Here is a 19,123-nt window from a genome sequence, read left to right as displayed (position 1 = left end):
TGGCGGACGCGGCACACGGAGCTCGCATGCGTGCGCCCCGCTGTCCCCCCCCCATGCAGGCGGGCCACACTTCTGCGGCGTCGCAGTCCTGGGTGCTCCTGAGACACGCACCGAAGGCCCAGCTGGAGGGTCCGTCGTGGGCCTGCGCGTGCGTGACTCGATCTTCTCCATAGGTGACTCTGAGTGAACTCAAGAATCATTTCGTGAGGGTGGATTCGAAGGGTCTGGAGCAGAGGCTGGGAGCCCATTTGGGTAAGGCAGGAGCGGGCGTGGACACGCAGGGAAAGTGGGTTCAAGATAGGTTTCCGAGGAAAAATGGGAGTGGGGGACAGCTGAACATGGGGCAGGAGGCAGAGTGAGGAAGCCATGACTAGCAAGTTAGCGCCTCATCTGGAAAGGGAGGAACGGGAGGGGAAGGTGATGGGCTGGGTTTGGGAGGTTGTCTGTGAGACAGCCCAGTGGAAAAGACTAACGTTCGTGGATCCCGTCAACAGTAACAGAAGTCAGTTGTGAAAGTGGTGAGAGGACGAAGATCCAGATTCTTAAATTCTAGCGAAGCCATCGACTGGCCACCCCTTGTGTAATTACAGTCTCTACGTTTCGGTGAGCCGTGAATGTGCCAGATACTGTTTGTCGTGTGGGGCGGCCTGTGGGGGTCTCTGCTCCCGCTCCCCACATAACGCAGGATGTGGCCAGGCCCAAAAAGGAGCACCCACGGAGCCCATAGGTAGGGGAGTCATATCACTATATTCTCTCTGGTCGGAGACACACACAGTAGTAGCCACACCATCTGCAGTCCACCCTTCACTTCTCTGCCTGCCAACCAACCAACCAACCAACGCAGCCCCACAGTTACATCAGTAGCCAATTGGCTGCAACCAGTTACAGCTGATGGCCAACCAATCACAGTTGATGGTCATTCATGCCCCGAGCCAGCACCTCCCACCAAGAGGTTGAGAGCCTGGAAACTGCTCTCAGGGACTCTGTCCCCACATTCCACCCCTCCAGGGTCTTGCCTCACAATCTAGGCAACAAGCATAGAAAAAAGCATTGGCCAAGTCCACTACGTAGTGATATGTTCCCAGGCAGATAGTCAGATGATCCATCAAATGGTGTATTGAAGGTACTGCCACGTGCAAAGGTGGCATCACCTTATTTAACTCCCTATAGTCCACAGTCATTCACCAGGTCCCATCTGGCTTTTTGACAGGCCATACTGGGGAGTTAAAGGGACTGTGCGTTGGCCTCACAATATGTGTCTTCTCCAATTCCAATATTATACGACCAATCTCCTCCTGCCCTCCTGGCAGGCGGTACTGTCGCACTTTAACCATGTGCCAGGGCTGTGGCAACACTTGAGGAGGGTGGTGAGCATGCCCGCGTGTCACTGCTTTCGTCACTTGGATCCGGAGATGGAACTCTCCTACCGATGTCTGTAAGCTGAGGCCATGTAGCACATCCACCCCTAGAATATACTCCAGAATGGGGGAGACATAAACCTTGTAGGTACGAGGGGGAAGCATTCCTATACCCAGTGGTAAGGAAACAGCTTTTACAGTCACAGTCTTTCCCCCGTAGAAATCAATGCAGGTTGCTGGTCTGGGGAACAGTTCTGGGTTCCCATAAACAAGACTGCAGTGTGCGCCAGTGTCAACTAGGGCTAAAACCCTCTGCACATTAGAAGGGGACCAATGTAGGACAGTTCCACGTGGGGCCTCCGGTCCCTGCTCGTCCCCTCTGACCGGGTACCTTGGCCCCACCCCTAATCAAGCTGAAAGGAGTCGGCCTCAAGCGACTGCATGAAGTCCTGGAGGGACACGGGTCGCGCTTTCCCAGACTCCTCCTTTAGGCTTCTCTGGAATTGCTGTTCCAGACGCAACTGTTTCCAAAGTTCCAACAAGAGTACATTGGGTTGTCGGTCTATCTCCTCCTGATCGACCCCTGCTGCCACGAGATCACGCCACATCTATGCGCGTGTTACTCTCGGAGACCCGCGACCTCGCCCCTTTACCTTTGGTTTGGACTTCCAGATCTCAACTGTTCAGACGTCCTGTCTTAACTTTCTTCGCCTCCGGCTTCCAACATCCCCTAGGGTGGCCATGGCAGTTGTAACTTCATGGATCCGTCACCCCACACAGGGCGTAAGAATGGCGACCAGCGCTGATGTCTCCGATTACCTCTGACCTCTAGGCTGGCCAAGGACGAAATGGGCACCCAGGCCTCTGAGGCTGCTGGCCGAAGCGGTAGCGTCTTCCCCTGTAGGGAGTGGGCAAGCACAGTGGCCCATCGGAACTTGGGCACCAACCATGCTGAAGAAAGCCCGGGCTCTTCGGATAATTCACAACTCTGACTTCCAGCCGGGCTTCATGTTTCCCTGCTACAGCTTTGGAACCGACTCCTTTCTCCACCCTTGCGCTGTTCACAGTCACCGTGTGAGCCATTTAAAGGTGATTAAGAGCACTGAATCCTCTTTCCCTTCCCACCATTCCAGCCAGATGGAAAACACCCCCAGCTCGGCCATGTCCGCTGCTATCATCCCCCAAGTTGGAGAGGGCATCTCCGAAGAAGCCTTTAGACTTATAGGAAACTGGGACCCTGACCTTGCCTTCCATATTCAGCTCATCCTCAGCTGCTTGAAACTTCTCTTCAAATGTGTCCATATTTGCAACCTGCATGAATTCACCTCATTAGGCCAAGCCAGGCCACCTGAACACCACATCTCCAGGGCGCAGGTAGTCTTCCACCACCTCGCTCCCGGGCACCCATCGGACCCACTGCACTTCGTCTCGGCCAACATTTCAGTCCAAGAAATGTTGCCCCTGCTGGTTCTGAGCGAGTTCAGCCGGCTCCTGAGGACGGCGATGACAGGATATGGACATTTTGGAAAACTTTCTGAGGACAGTTATCAAGATGATGGATTGCCTTGGACACGAGGTCACAAAAAGGTTAGATTTTTTCTTTTTCTTTCATTCTTTTTTTTAATGCAGCCCAGAAACATGGGTAAGGGGGTGAGAGACTCAGGATTTGGGAGAGATTCTCTAACTTGCAGAGGTTTCCAAAGATACATTTGCTTCTTTCAAATGTAGTGCATTGTATAATCAACTGAGAATATGTTAAAATAGACTGGGACAACTGATCAGGTATTTTTTAGAACATTTCTTAATTGAAACATTTGTAAAACTTGATCATGAATGGGTATTAGATTTTTCAAATACTTTCTTTGGATCAATGAAATCAATGAATATGATCATACATTTCTTTTTCTTTAACCTGTTGATTCAGTAGAATACATTTATAGGGTATGAAGGTAGAAACAGCCTTTATATTTGGAATAAATCCCTTAAAAAAAAAAAAAAAAAAGAATGGCTACCAAAGATCCAAAAGCACTCGCAGGGGCAGTACCCAAAACCAGATCTCTCATGCTGGCTGTAAAAAGATCATCATCCGGCCCCTGCATATTAGGGTTGAAAATAGCATGTCTTATACCCATTTCACGGATTATTTGAGTAAGTTCAGTATACGACTGCCATTGACTCACAGTGTCTGGCAGCTCGCCAGCCTGTCCCCATACTGTGCGTACCGAAGCAGTGAGCCACTCCATTAGAGAGTGGTTGCCCTGGTCATGGGCCAACCTATGGCAATTCTATAACCTTTGTCGCAGGGACGGATGCACTGTCACGAAGGCTAGCTTTTCCATCTCACCTGGGGAGCAGAGAATGTTGTGTGCTCCTTCATCCCATAAACGTAATAGCCAAGCCGAGACTGGCTCTCCAGGGCGCTGTCTGTACCGCCTCCCCAGCTCCTGCAACTCAGTGGGAGTGTAAGGGGTGTAGGTCGTGAACTCAGTCACAGCTGGGTTGCCGGCAGCAACGCCCCCGGGGCCCAAAGGTTGCTCATGTTTTACCCTTTGCTTCAAGATTGGCCGGGCTTGGGGGTTGGGACCTACGTTGTCTCCACTTGCTTCCTCCGCCTCTGCCTGAGTCTCCACTGTGGGGCCCCTCTTATAACAGGAGGACCCAGACTTCCAGCGCCTCCAACTGGGACACCTGTTTGGGCACCTGGGCCATTTCATGAAGCACATTTTCCGTGTTGAGACTCAAGGCCGTGAGGAACATCCAGCCCACGCGGCCGGCTGTAGCCTTCGCCTCCTTCGGCAACTGCTTAGCCAGAGCCTGCAGGGCCCTCTCCACGCTGGCCGGAGAGCCGTCCATGTCCTCCCACCCCTCCTTGGGGGTCCAACTCCTGAGAACAGTGGCCACTGGGCACCACACACTATGTGGGGGCCACACGTCCTTCTGCCCAGAGTCAGACTCCTTTCCTACCTGGCCGGCATTTTGCTCGCCATGCCAAGCATCCATCCGATTGGGTGCACGCCTCAGTGCAAGATGTCCACAACCCTCGGAGCCTACAGCAGCAGCACATTACTAAAAGGAAGGTGACGCCTTCTATGGCCAGGAGGGAGGTGTACCATCTGGAGGCTCGAGTCTCCCAGGCAGACCGCGCCTCCCATTCCGGGCGCAACTCCTCTCGGGCCTTCTGAAACTGAACTTTTACATGCACAAACTGCTCCACCATGCTTCGGTAGGTTTTGGCCGGCACCATACCCTGCTCGCTGCGCCATTTGTCATGTGGGGTGGCCTGCGGGGTCTCTGGTCCCTCCCCACATAAGAACGCAGGATATGGTGAGGCCAAAAAGGAACACCCATGGAGCCATAGAAAGGGGAGTCATACCACTATATTCTCGCTGGCAGGTGGGCGAGACACACGCAGTAGTAGCCACATGATCCGCACCATTTACCTCTCTGCCTGCCAACCAACCAACCAATCAACACAGCCCTGCAGTTACATCAGTAGCCAATTGGCTAACCGGTTACAGCTGAAGGCCAACCAATCACAGTTGATGGTCATTCACTACTCGAGCCAGGACCTCCCCACGGGAGGCCAGAAGCCTGAAACTGCTCTCTGGGATTCTGGCCCCACACTGTTCTAAACACATTTCATATATTCAAACTAATCTTAGTAACACTCTTATCAAGGAGATACTGTTACCTTCACCTTACATATGAGGACATTAAGGCACAGGAAAGCATCTTTCCCAAGCTCACAAGGGTGGTGATGGAGCCAGAATTTGAATTCAGGAATGCTTTAAGTTGAATTTTAGTTGGCTTTTCAGACTTTCTCAATCTTATCTCCTTTGGGGTCCAGAAGTTGTCTTTCCCAGCACTGAAGTCTTTACATTTCTAGATTCTTTATTTCCCTTCATTCTTGCTTGCAAACGGAGCTCATTTCTTGCCAAATGCACCGAATAAAGTTCACACCAAAATTTAAGTAACAGGAGCCCAACTTCAGTCAAATGAGGAGGAAAAAGCATTAACGAATATCAAAATAGAAGTGGAACTGAAGACATCTGAAATGTCTACTGTATAGTCACAATTAAGGCACTGGGGAGTTCAGCAAGAGAAATTTCAGAGGGCACTGGGGGAAGAGGTGAAAGTTAAGGCGTATGGAACATGAAAGCGTGGAGAATGCAGTCAACTCTTAAAAAGGTTGAGAAAGGAAGGCGCTGCCCGGGTGGGGAAAGGAGCGATGGACAGGCAGAGGATTTTTAGGGCAATGCAACTGTTTTGTATACAATGGTGGGTACATGTCGTTAGACATTTGAGTTACTGAATTAGAATGAAACCCATATAATGTATGAGAATGAACCCCAATGTAAACTGTGGACTTTGGGGGGTGGTGATGTGTCACTGGAAGTTCATCACATTACATTTGTGGGATGTCCAGTCAGGGAGTTGTGCCTAAAGGGGGCAGGGACTATGGGAACTCTACTTTCACCCAATTTTGCTAAGAACCTAAAACCACTCTAAAAAACAAAACCTATTAAAAATCAGTAAAGGGACTGGACAGAGCAGGCATAACTGAAGAATTAGTGAGTGAAATGCCCGAGCACAGGAATTCTCATAGCTCAAAAGTAGATGAAAAACACAGAAGAAATGTCCAATACAGTGATTCTCAACTGGGAATGTTTTTCACTCCAGGGGACATCTGGCAATGTTTATTTTTGGTGGTTTTTTGTTTGTTTTTTTTTTAATTGGGGGAAGGGGAACAGGACTTTAGTGGGGAGCAGTGTGTACTTCCAGGACTTTTTTCCAAGTCAAGTTGTTGTCATTTCAATCTTAGTTGTGGAGGGTGCCGTTCAGCTTCAAGTTGTCCTTTCAGTCTTAGTTGTGGAGGGCGCAGCTCAGCTCCAGGTCCAGTTGCAGGGGGCACAGCCCACCATCCCTTGCGGGAGTTGAAACCGGCAACCTTATGGTTGAGAGGACGTGCTCCAACCAACTGAGTCATCCGGGAGCTCAGCGGCAGCTCAGCTCAAGGTGCTGTGTTCAATCTTAGTTGCAGGGGGCGCTGCCCACCATCCCTTGCAGGAGTTGAACTGGCAACCTTGTGGTTGAGAGCCCACTGGCCCATGTGGGAATCGAACTGGCAGCCTTCGGAGTTAGGAGCATGGAGCTCTAACTGCCTGAGCCACCGGGCCTGGCAATGTTTAGAGACAATTTTGGTTGTCACGGCGCGGGGGGTGGGTGGTGGGTGTGCTTCTGGGACCTAGTGAGTAGAGGCATGAATGCTACTGGACATCCCACAGTGCACAGGGCAGCCCCCACAGCAATGCATTATTTGGCCCCAAGTGTCCTCAGTGCTGGTGGTTTCGCATTTCCATTTGAGGCCATTCCTCCTGCGTAAGGACTGTGCAGGATTTTTGGTGCTAGTCTGCTGGTATGGCTTCTTTCAGCTTTTGCACGTGTATTTTGCCTTCATCTTTGGTATTTTTCCCAAAATACAGAACCCTCTGCTGTGGACTTATGGTTCCAATTCCATCCTGTTGCTGTTTCATTTAGCCTCGCTCATCCTGAAAAGCGTGACCACCTCCCTCCTCTCTGCAGCCCTGGCCTCCCCGTTGTTTTTATCTGTGTTTGGGGTGTTGCTGAGTGCAGGCCCCAGGGAGCAGTGGCGTAGATTGTGGTTAACCTCACGAGATGCCCGCTTGCCTGCCTTCATCTCCAAGCCATCTGAGAGCCTTGGAGGGCTGTGTGTGCTTTCCACCTGCTGTAGAGCAAGCCACGTTGTTGCTGTGGCATGAATCTCATGTAGAAACTGCAGAGCTGGCCCCGGCCATTTGCAGTAGCTAAAACACTGCTGTACAGTCTAAAAGGAATGGGTACCTTAGTATTTGCCAGCATAAACATATTTTCCTCTGCTCTTAGTTACATTCCTGGGGTTTGCTCACTTACCTGGAAAGATTTCATAGGGTGCAGGAGGCGACACTGTCCTTCCCTGTGGCGTGGCCATAACCAGGCCAGGCTCAGCAAAGTCCTGCGTCCTCTCTGGCCACCTGACGGCAGAGCCAGCATACCTTTTTTAAAGCCGCAGAAACAGATGGCACAGCCCTGGTGCTGGGTTCGAGCTTAGCAAAACCGAGGAGGGCACACACCAGGCAGTGGTGACTCCCCTTCCCGATATGTATTAGAGGTCTTCAAGGACAATGTCCACCGATCCCCAGGGATGCTCTGTCTCCCCACCCACCCTTTAAAGAACTGCAAAAATATAGTAAATTCTGATTAACATCAGACTTGTTGCTGATTTGATGATCAATCAAAATTTTTTCATATAAAAATTCCAACTAGATGTCAGCCACTTGTAGTCCGTAACCAGACGCTTCTTTCCCTGCCAGTGCAGTCTGTTCCAGGATTGTTTTACGTTCGTCCACTTAAAAATGTTTCATTTCACGAGCCCTGACTCCCCAGGATTGCAAAGCAGGTAACTTGCCGGTGGCATGTATGGGGGACGGTAAGAGGGGAGACGAGCCCTTTCCGTCTGAAAAGCTACCCCGGAACTTTCCGCCTAAGTGTGCTTGGAACACACGCAGCTGACACGTCAAATTCTAAGTACTAGCGTCACGGGCCCAGCTAACGTCCGAGCTGTTCAGGAGCTGTCCCTCCCAGGGCCGGCCTCTCCAGCCCGAGGCTCGGCATTCCCACCCCTGGCAGATCGGAAATCATCACTTATCACCTGTCGGTGGGGCACACGGACTGGAACCAGAAATGTTACTTTGGCCTCAGAGTGGGGAGGAGACCCCAAGAAACCACAAAGCCTGGAAGTTGGGGTCCCACAGCCGCTACCAGATGCCCACAGCAATGGGCAGAGCTGGGGGTGCTCCTTAAGACAGGGTTTCCACCGGACACAAAGGGATGCTCCAGTTCTGTGGGAAGGTCGTTTCTGAAGACTTACTTGATCCCTGACAAAGCAAAGCATCTTTCTGTTGTTTTGAGGTTCGAGTTAACAAGTGTTAGTTACCCCTTCAGTCCGGTCAAGAGGGCAGTGCTTTATCCACATTGGATGCACGTTTCCACTTAACTGCAGGTGTTGGCATCATTTCTTCCCCTCCACCTGGACCACCCACTGTGTAGCCTTCGTCCGCCCTCAGAGCCACTGTGAGATGTACCAGGATCCAGGCCTGGGGATGCTATCAGGCAGGGAACTGTGTGCCCGGGTCACAGGGCGGAAATCAGGCATGCGGGCGGGTCTGCTGCTGGCTTCCTGACACACCTGGCAGAGGACGGCCCAGAGTCCGGATAGGGAGTTCCCATGGTGGGACAGTGACAGTTTAGAGCTCCAATTATGAGTGAGTAACAGCAGGGCCTCTGCCAGGCCTCGGGAGCGGGACTGCTCTGCTCAGAGGCTGCCAGACCCTTTATGCAGCCCCACCCTTCCTGCTCTGAGTACCAGAGGTGTGGCCCGTCACCCAGGGGCCCCCCTCAGGCCCAATGGGCAGAGTTACTTATCACAGACCAGAAGCACGGCCTGCATCCCCCTGTGCCAACCTCCAGGACCGGCTGATCTCATAATGGGAGATTACATGATTAAGAAAAGCACAGCAGCTCGGGGAATCCAGAGGCCCGAGGAGGCTGTCAGAGAAAGTGCAGAGGGCTGGGCAGGTGCAGGTGGAGCCGCCGACATTCACTTTGCATCCACTTTGCATCGCATTCATGGCTCAGCTGTCTCAGTGCTGTGTAAGGCCACCCCTCTCTGCGGCTCCTGCTCTGCAGTGCACCCACCTGACCCAGCATAGCTCTGCACTGCTGCAGACCCCTGCCCTCCACGGCCCAGGTGAGGCCGGAGCCACAGCAAACACAAGTCCACAGGACCAGTCAGTGGCACTAGGCGCTGTCTGGCTGCTTCCCGAGGGATTGCTCCTGTCCCTCAGGACACGAGGCGCTGGCTCTCTGGTAAGTAGCTAAGTCTTCACCCAGCGGCTCCCATGACCCCTGCACAACACCCAGGCCCCACACGTCTGGCTCCAGCCAGGAAAGGGCGCCTTGCCTTTTGTTTTCTCAAATCATCCAGCTCTAGCTTCAAAGGGTTCTGGACCTGAAAGTTAGGAGCTGACTTTTAAAAGCCCAATTCTTGTTGCATTTGGACAGAAAGAATAATGTGTCTTTCATATTTTCTTTGTATTTCTCTTCAATAGTTGCTTGACCCAGCATCTTTCTGTCTGCTCTATACAATGAAGATACAAACTAAATGAGAATAGGAAAAAAATAATTAAAGCATTAAATTGTACAAATTACAAATCTGTTCCAAAATATACTTACATTAAATAAAATATGCGTTTTGTAAGAGATCTACAGTGAATGACTGCATTCCGGGAGGAAGCTTCACGACACCTAGGCAGGGCCACCACTAGTGGGAGGAGCTGGGAGTCTGTGTCCAATCACCGTTCGTCGCGGGCTTCTTCTCGCCAATGGGCGAGCTGCGCGGAGCGCGTCATCGCGTCACTTGTGCAGGGAGTGATTTGCAGGGAGAAGGGGAAGAAGCAACCTCTAGCTTCAATTCTGAGTTCATTACAACTTCTCACAAATCTCAACAGCCGGTACAGCACGGTTTCAACAACGTAAACACGTTAAGGTAAGCAGACAACTCTTTAGAGCCCAGACACATTTCTCGCTGTTTATGCGGAACCCCGGCTACAATGGGCGGTCGTGAGGCTCCTCCCGGGCGGCCGGTGGGCAGAGGGGGCCGGGGCGGGGTGGAGGCGCCCTCTGGCAGGAGCTGCGCACACTTGTGACACACAGTCCGCGTCCTGCGTGTCGCCTGCTATCATCTGGCGTAATGCTTAATGTAGTCTTCAACTTTATTCCGGAAGTCCTCCTGCGGGGGACAAGGACGAGGGGCAGCGAGTCAGTGAGGAGGCGTGACACTAAAGGGACAAGGTGGCCCCGCGGAGCTCGGCGGGAATGAGAGGCCCGTGGAGCTGGCACGAGGCCGGGTGCCCAGTGTGAGACACTGCGTGCCAGGAGGGCGGGGATGGGGACACAGACAGACGCTCGGAGCACAAGGGACCCCAAGACCCTTCGTTTTGCAGATGGGGAGGGTGAGGCCCCCCCAGTGTGTGTGGTCACAGTCACGACAGCCACACTGTCCACGGGACCGCACTCGGGCTCCCACAGCCCTCATCCCGTCACAAAAGTGGGCTGCAAAACTCACACGGCCACGGCCACAGCGCAGAGCCGACAGTGCTGCCGGCTCCTGGGGGGCCACAGCCAGAGCTCACTGGTCCTGAAGTGAAGGCCCCACAGGCACCCCCAGCCCGTCCTGCCCTCGGGACCAAAGGTGCCTCTGCTTAGTCTCAATCCCCTCCTCTCATCACCTCACCCAGGATAAAGCCCTGAGTCCTGGCCTCCAGGAAGCCTCCTGCTCAGGCCTCTGCTGCCTCCCCCGCCCCTCCTACACGAGGGCACACAGAGCATGACCCTCGTGAAGACTACGGACTCTGGAGACAGAACACCTGGGTTCAAATCTTGGGCTCTGCCTGTTTCTTGGCAAGTCTCTTACCTTCCTCAGCAGCAAATCAGGGAAAACAAGAGACCCTCCCTCGTGTTGTCAGAACAGGTGCACTCTGGGAAGTAGCTGGGAGTACCTGGCACCTGGGAGGGCCACTCAGTGTTGCTGCCACACAGCCACTGTCCTGCTCCCCTGCCCCAATCCCATGGCCTCTGTACCCTTCCCTGAACACCTGGAGCACATTCCTGCCTCAGGGCCTTTGCACTGGCTGTTGTCACTCTGGAACACATTCCCTGAGATCCACCTGGTTCACATCAGGTATATTCACACCTATCAGAAAGGCCTTCCCCAGCAGCAGCAACAATCCACTCCCCCCAGGCCTCCCTGGCCCCAGGCCCCACCTCTGCGTTGTTAGCTTAGCTATGCTTTGCCTCCTCCCACCAGAAGGTACACTCCACAGGGACAAGGGACTGTCTGTCCACGGCTCTCTCCTGAGCACTGAGCACCTCACTGGCACTTAGGTGGCCACCAGTCACACTTGGGATGAATAATGAATACAAAATAAGCGGAAAGTTCCGTAACCGTGATCAGGACACGGGCGGGGCATGTCTCAGAATTCACGTGGAGGCATCCCTGTCCAGAGGACTTTAGGTCCAGCGTGTGGGGCTAAGTTTATGAGGTGTAGGTCTGTCCCCGTTTCAGACAATGCAAGACAATCTGTACCGTCTCCCTCCTGGGCTCTGGAAGCGCGCTCCCTGTCATTATCACGTGCGTAACATCACAAGGTTTAGTCCACAAGGGCTGCCAACCACCACGACACTGAGTGTCAGCAACCATGACATGTGGAGTCACAGCATGAGTGGGCCCCCAGAAGAGGCGAGGGCCCAGGAGCACACCTGCAAGGGCTTGTCAGTGGTGTGGTCAGCGCAATGGACAAACCAAGGCTTTGCGAAGCCACACAAGCCATCCAGGGCCCCCCAAAGGCGGGGTGGAGGCTGAGAGCTGAGCTGAGTGGGGAGCCCTGAGGACAGGCTGAGGGTGCGGCCCGTGGCCAGAGCCGGCTCACACAGGGGTGCTCGGCCTCCTCAGCAGGACGCTGGCCGGATGGCTGGCCGGCCTCCTTGGCCCAACCAGGCCCACTGCATGGCTCACTGGGCCCTGCTGTGCCCATCACACGGGCCGTGCAGGGCACAGGCTGGGTGGCATGGCTCCCGCCCTGGTGGGGCACGCCTGCCCACCCTTGGGCCTGCTAAGTAAGGCAGGGCTGCTGCTCCTTGGTTCAGGGTGTGGGGACCAGCACACAGCACGTTTAAAATGCCCCTGCACTCTGGCACACAGGTTTTACATAAGCAGAAGCGATGCTCTTAACATTAGGTACCACAGTTAGAGCCAACCTGGTGACTTTTAGACCGTTACCTGTTCAGAGCAGCGTCAGAAGACCGAGCCATGTTAGGGGTGGTGAGAACTAGCAGGGCATCTCGGTCAGGAAACAAAACATGAGGTCGGGAACCAATCAGTGCGATCCACTTAGGTCTAACCCCCAAACCAGGTGGCCCCAGGCGTCAACACTGACAACTGCTGAGAGGCTCGTCCTAGTCTCACAGGGTCTCACAGGCTCCCGACTCCAGCCCAGACCCAGGCCTGTTCATGGGCTTCGTAAGAATGTGTGTACAAAGCATGCTTACTGCATTATTGTTTATAGTTGGGGGGAAAAGCCGTGGAAAAACCTGAGTGCCCACCAATAAGAGAATGGCTGCAGAAGCATGGTAGAACCACTTTATGGAATGTTAAAGTTCCTGAAATGAATGAGTGATAGTTTATGCACTGACTTGGAGGGGAAAAGGTTTAAAATGAGGAATTAAAGATTAAGAGTAGCGACGACGATCCCATTATCGGGCCAAAGGGGTGTGAATGAGCATGAGCTCATGGGGAGGTGTGGAGGGTCGTGGAGCCCACTGGAGGCCAAGCGGGCACGAGGGGGGGGGGTGCCCCTCGTTCTCACTTCCGTATTCCTGTCCTGTTAAGGTGATGCAACAGTTGCCTGTTTTAAATCACTCGTACTCAATTCTAGGAAATCAATCACATCTAATAAAAACATGTCTGTGTGACCTTGGGTCAAACATTTTACTGAAACCACTCACATTTCTTTAAACACGTTATTTATAAATTGCTTCAAATTTTGTACTTATCTAATCAAGAGACGATAATCACCTTTTTACCAAACACCCAACCTAGAATATTCCTGTCACTAGCTTACCTTGTCCCTCAAATGATGCTCTGCGGCTTCAATATTCAGTGGGTCATCGAAATTCAGAAGGTCCTTAAAGAGAGAAACTTGATGAAACAACGGAAAGAATCGATCTTTCTCCTGTTTTATGAACAAGGCTACTGAAATCTATTCAGCAAATTGTGTAACGAATGACCTGCAGCACTGAAAAATTCTATTAAGGACTAAAGTTCTTTTATGTAAGAGCCCTGAACTTGACTGAAAGAAGTGGGAGTAATAATTCTACAGAATCGTACAAAGTGGTGAAAATGGATTAACAGCCGTCACATTCATTTCTAATGCTATTTTTGACAATTGGAGAATAAAAAACAATTCTCATTATGAGCATTTCTAAATTAAAGTCCCACTCCCTTTTCCTTAAAACTTTTCTTCATTTTGTTCTCAACAACTTGGCCTTCTGTCTGTGGCTCCTCTTTTGGCCTTAACTGGATTTTTCCTTGATCTTTTAACTGGCTTCACAAGCATCAGACTCAAAGCCCGGTAGCAAAGACATCTGGAACCAGACTGAATGTGAGGCAGTGACATTAGGCAGGTGTCCCCTGGCCTCAGGAGGGAGCACCAGCCCTTTTGTATCTTAGAAGACCCTGGAGTGGCTACTCCCCATTTCCCCCCAGAAACACCAGGATTTCAGATCAGAGGCCACGTCTTACCTCTGTACTGCCTACATCTCCTCTTAAAAATCAGGGTCAGAAGATTTGATCTTTTAATGAGTCACTGCTTCCCAAAGCCACAGATGGGTCATTATAAAGACAACCATATTTCTCCTCAGGAGAAATACTCAATTTAGGGGCTATACTCCTGATTTGGAAATAAGCATGGGTGTGACCAATAGTATTTCACAAACATAACAAAGAAAAATTGTGACTCTCTTTAATCATTTGGAAAATTAGACTCCAAGTCCTAGAAATACGCAAAAAGTACACATCACACAAGAAACCCAGTGTACATAAAGACTACACCAGACATACACAATTGTTCATCTTCTTTAGCCCGTATTTGACCTAAAATGAATATGGGATAACCAATCCAGGTTTAATCAGCAATTCTGATCAGCTCTTTAGAATTTGGAAGGTTTGGAGCACTTGGAAAGATGAAGATTGCACCAAATTTCTTTTTAAAAAAAAGAAAGAAAAGTCCAAGGAGCCAGTGCTCATTTCCTTCTATTAATTCTCCTGTACCGAGTTGTCAGCCAAAACCATTTCGGGTTTAGGGCCGAGGAAGCTGCGGGAAACGGTACGTTTCAGAAGTGTGTCTTTGTAGTGGCTGATGACAGTGACAGTGTGAGTTCCCAGTGCTCTTCAGCCCTCTCAACCAACGCTGAAGACGCAAAGGCTCGTTGTGACCAGGTGTGCCCACGAGGCAGAGTTTAAATCATGCTCGGGCCTCGTAGCCCCACAAGTAACACTTCACTCACTTCAATGAAAAAGCCCCCAATGACCGACATAGGGAGAGAACCACCCAACTGCCCCGTAACCTTGGGCACTGCCTTCCTCTGGGGATTAAGGGGGGTCCTGAAATCAAGAAGCATCGATTACAGCGGTCACCTGGTGACATCAGATGACAATGCAAAGGGAGGTGGGGACTTAAGAGTCTAATTCTGAGGCTCTGCTGGTTTTTATTTTGCTGAGATAAGAACACCATGGCCTCAGACGAAAGGACAGCAACCCCACCCCAGGGGGACTGAGCTGCGCAGGCACGTCCATCGTCCTGTGGGCTGTGAGGACGCGCTCATTTTCATAGAGGGACCTTGGTTTTACCAACAGTAGCAAAGCTTTTAATTTCCCCCAAAGACAGGTCTCTGAAGTTTATTTCTTTTAAAACTCTATTATGATCATAAAGGAAACACTCAAAGGAACAAATAATACATTAAACAATCCACACACCAGCTTTCAGCGGGATCCTTCCCAGATCCTCACCACGCCCCCGCCTGCCCTCCAGCCCCTGCCTGTGACGCGCTGTTTTCTGAGGACAGTGCACTTCATTGGTGGCTCACCACCGACACGAGAACAATTCTTAAGGTCTTGGGTCTGTAGGAGCTGAAAGGTAGGTGACCACATACTACTCCTTCGCCCAAACCAGGACACGTGGCCGTGAAGAGGGTTGTGGGTGGGCTACAGGTGAGAGTGGACAGAGCAGTGCTGGGCCAGCTCCTGCCACAGGACCCACCACCCACGTGAAGGAGGCTAATGCAGGGGATGTGGCCTCGTGCCCGCAGGAGGTCAGGCAGCCGCTCCAGCTGGACGAGGGTGAGCATGCTCGGCTCCCACCCTCACCTTCCCCAGTCACCTCCCCACGTGTCACTCCAAAGGCTCTCAGTTCCCATCTCATTCTTCTGACTCATAAAAGTGTAACAGAAAACAGGGGTCAGTATGTACACAGTGTTGCTTTCACCCCATGTTATCCTTAGTGTGAGGTGTAAAACCCGCAGTCAGGGGAGTCAAGAAAAACTTGGATTTGGGTCAATATACTTACAGTAAACAAAGAGTTTAATCCCCAAACAACATCCTGAGGAAGAAAGAAGAAAACAGGTTTCAGGTGTGGAAGGGGGGCAGACAGATGGGTGTGTCAGCAGAACTTGGGGCACTGCCAGGAACGGGTGGCAGGAGAGCTCCTTCCGAGGAGGGGGACTGCCTGGACAGGAGCCAAGTCCCAGGACATGGCCAGGTGGCCATAGCAGTGGAGACCACACCTTGTGGGAGCCACAGTCATAACCGCAGTGTTCCCTGACTCTGGGATAGGCCCAAGCCCCTTCCCTCTGTTCGTCCCCCAAAGTGCCTATGTGGTGACACCCGACACCTGATAGCCCTTTCTGGCCACAGGAGTAGTCTACACACCAGTTTGCCGCTGTGTCCCATGAGGTGGTCACACACAGAACCGGGCCTGGCCCCAGGCCCAGTGAAGTCAACTGCTGGCCACTGTGACCCACACATGTCTCTCTGGCCCCCGTGTTCTCTAAGGGCAGTGATGCTACCATGTGCCCCCATCCTCTCCCAAGAGCTGGGGACGGGAATGGGGATGGTCTCTAATGGACGAGGTCAGGTTTCTGCAGAAGTTCTTTTGGAGGCAGGGCCTAGTCAGCTGGTCTGTGAAGGGCCGTGGGGAAAGCAAGCCTGGCATGCATGCAGGGCAGGGCCCAGGCCTGGCAGGCCTGCTCACGCTCACCCTGGTGACCCTAGGGACAGCGTCCGGCAGCATCTCTGTGACCACCAGCCTCTGTCTGATGTTAGCGCATCTGGCAGACTCAGACTTCTAAGTGGCTTTAGTTAGGACAACCTATGTAACCCACGCAGGACTGACTAGGTTGACATGTGGGGAAAGTATTCCTCTGGAGGAGAGGGAGCGGGAGGGGGAAGAAGGCACGTGCCATGTGCCAGCCAGTCCTCAGAGCTTCACAAACAGGCTGACCTGGGGAGGACGGTCACCAGGGAAGTTGGGCCTGGTCCAGATGACCACACCTTTGTGCAGAGTCGGGCTGAAGCAAACCCAGCCCCAGTGAGTGCTCTTCTGGGTGGTACTGACCCAACACAAGGTAGGGCAAAGGCTACGACTGTTTGAAACGTTTCTTTAGTCCCCAATGACAGCAAAGTCAGTAGCCGTGTACTAAGTGAACACTACCCAGAGTGCTGACTAAGTCTAATAAAAAGATCAAGCCACACGAAGAAACTACGTGTCCTCTGGGCACCAGTGAAGCAAGCCCTGAGGGGAAGCCACAGCTAGTGGCCTCATGTGGGCACCTGGGACTCACCGGAAAGCAGCTCAGGCCTCTGTTGCAGAAGCCCTGGGGCCATTTCCTTAGTGCCGGTAGCTCCCTGTCTACAGCCCCTGCCCAGGAAAGCCCTTGCCTCAGGGCACATGTGTCCTCTGTGCAGTGTAGCACACACCCACCCCTTCTCTCCTCCATCTCCGCATTCCTGGCAACTCTCCTCAGCCTGAGGGGGCGAGACAACTCTCACAGGCCGGGGGCGGGGGGACAGAAAGGAAAGGGCTGTCAATTATCTGAAGCACAGACGGTAAAGGGCTAAGGGGACAGCAAATGACCTGACACTGCTCTCCAGCCAGGAGAACGGGGTCCGCGGACCTGACCGGGCCGAGCGCTTGGCTGAGCAGTCCCTAGCGGTGGGGAAGGAAGGAGCAGGGGGGCCTGGCTGCTGCTGGGGACAATACAGACAGGCCATCGCGGCTCCTACAGGTGTCTGGTTACCAGGGCAGGGCTGTGGTCAATGGCATCGCAACCTACCTTTAACGTCCTTGTGGGAGCCCAGCCAGTGCCATCAATCGAATGTTCTCTCAGTAAACTGAAACAGACACAGGCGGAGCAGTCAGCAGGGAGCAGCCTGTGGCCACGCAAGGCACAGGTGTGCCATGGCCGCCACGTCTCGTGTCCAGGAACGCCTTTCCTGCCCCCCTGCGTGGCCTCTCCACTTCCGAGGCAGGGCACATGCTTGCGCCTGCGCCCGTACTTTCTACTACAGCACACAAGGCCTTTCATCGCAGCGGGACACGGAGGGTGTACGCTGGGCTAAAGCATGCTTACAACAGTGGATAGTGTCCGTCAATTTAACATTTGGAAAGGGCAGGTGACAGCAACGACAATGGGAGCAAGTGACATTTAGAGCTTCCTGTTTGTGCAGCAGCTCAATGCTAAAGTCCCGTAAAGCCGCAACACCCCGAGGGTGGTGTGTCACCTCTCTGTCCCGCAGGCTGGCACCCATGTGCGCTCCTGCCACACGTTTCCACAGCTGTTCAAAAACTTAAGGGTAAAGGCAGATTAGCAAAAAATCCTGGCTGGTGCCCCGCCCCCTGGGGTGGGAGGACCACGTCCAGGGAAGGTCACACAGGCTTTGGAAGTTCCTTAGGTGGACGGGAGTCGTTTTCATCAGTCTCACTGACTGCAAACACACATTACACACTCATATAGATGACCATTCCATACTTTGAAAAATGGACCGGCTGGTTTCCTCTGGCAAGAACTCAGTCTGGCATTACTGGATGAGGTCCCACTGGTGCCCTGATCAGTACACAGCAGTTCCAAGGACACTGGCCACCCCCGGCCCCCTCCCGCCCACCCGTCTTCTCCCTCTGTGTGCCACCTGTCTGCACCAACACTCGCTGCCCCAGCGGACTGTCTTTTTCATACTAAAGGTAAAGACCGTCACAAAGGATGTAATCCAGCTGATCTTTTGATTTTGTTTTCGTATTTTAAATCATAAGGTGGCTAAATCAATCACTGATTTTCCCCAAAGGTCTCCACCTTTTGTAGCAAACTACCATCTGCTAAATTCCGGTCATGCTTTGCTAATAATTTGATCTCTCGGAAGACAGCAAAAGCGACAAGAGGAATTCCTGCTCGGGTCCTAATTTTGACTGAGGCAGGGGACGTGAGCACAGGAGCAAAGCCCGGGGAGAAGGTGGACCAGACGCCATTTAGGACCTGAAACTGAAGATCACGGGTCTTACAGTTTCCATAGTTACCCAACAGGTACTTAAAAGGGATGACGCCTTTAAAAAGGTACACTCTTCTAAAATGTACTTTCAACTTTCTATAAAAAATAAGGCTGGCATGAAACGGGGAACTACGTACAGAATGAAATGGGAGCATGGGCACTGACTGCACTTGCATGAAAGGAAAAACGCAGCCTGAAATCCTGGCAGCTAAGCCAGGGGCAGTCAGTTTTTACACTCCTGTCTTTCAAAGGTGACGAGTGTTTACTAAGATCAGAGAACTGTTACAAAGCCTTGCCCTCCGATTTCGTCAGGATACCGTTCCCTCTTAGCTACATTCAGCCACGTGGAGGGGACGCAGAGGGAGCACCGGGCAGGCGCAGGCTGCAGTGACTACACGTCCTCCGCCACCAGAGGGCGCCGGAGGCCGCGGGTCTGGAGGCGGCGCCGCGACCACTGAGCTACCTGGAGCGCAGCCCGAAGCGCCAGGGCGCGTTCCCAATCCTCCTTATCCTGGCCCAGCCTCACAATCCTCTGGGAGGTAACAGGGTGGAG

General features: G+C 52.5%; 2 protein-coding genes and 1 long non-coding RNA gene across 5 annotated transcripts in view; all 3 read right to left on the bottom strand.

Moving 5' to 3' along the window:
- SCLY (selenocysteine lyase) overlaps positions 1 to 9,769 on the bottom strand; it is a 42,255-nt gene extending 32,486 nt beyond the window's left edge. Inside the window, exon 1 of the mRNA XM_088793792.1 lies at positions 9,651 to 9,769. Within this exon, the coding sequence (XP_088649918.1) occupies positions 9,651 to 9,652 (2 nt within the window). The 5' untranslated portion in view covers positions 9,653 to 9,769. The remainder of the gene's footprint in view (positions 1 to 9,650) is intronic.
- Positions 4,721 to 7,283, bottom strand: LOC148754923 (uncharacterized). The gene is made up of 2 exons (XR_016019570.1): positions 6,635 to 7,283; positions 4,721 to 6,603 (listed from the first exon to the last, which is right to left on the bottom strand). It is a non-coding gene; the product is annotated as an uncharacterized LOC148754923 (long non-coding RNA).
- The window catches only part of UBE2F (ubiquitin conjugating enzyme E2 F (putative)), a 48,719-nt gene continuing 39,086 nt past the window's right edge, over positions 9,491 to 19,123 (bottom strand). For all 3 annotated transcript variants that reach the window (XM_074315910.2, XM_074315914.2, XM_074315911.2), the window contains 4 exons: positions 17,364 to 17,421; positions 15,599 to 15,631; positions 13,097 to 13,159; positions 9,491 to 10,206 (listed from right to left, as the gene is read on the bottom strand). In XM_074315910.2, coding sequence (XP_074172011.1) covers positions 10,156 to 10,206; positions 13,097 to 13,159; positions 15,599 to 15,631; positions 17,364 to 17,421 — 205 coding nt within the window. In that variant the 3' untranslated portion in view covers positions 9,491 to 10,155. The remainder of the gene's footprint in view (positions 10,207 to 13,096; positions 13,160 to 15,598; positions 15,632 to 17,363; positions 17,422 to 19,123) is intronic.

Source organism: Rhinolophus sinicus, chromosome 17 (assembly GCF_057876585.1).
Source record: "Rhinolophus sinicus isolate RSI-liver-muscle chromosome 17, RSI-T2T, whole genome shotgun sequence".
NCBI classification, from domain to species: domain Eukaryota; kingdom Metazoa; phylum Chordata; class Mammalia; order Chiroptera; family Rhinolophidae; genus Rhinolophus; species Rhinolophus sinicus.
Note: the sequence above shows the minus strand (reverse complement) of the source record. Positions and strands in the feature narration are given on the sequence as shown.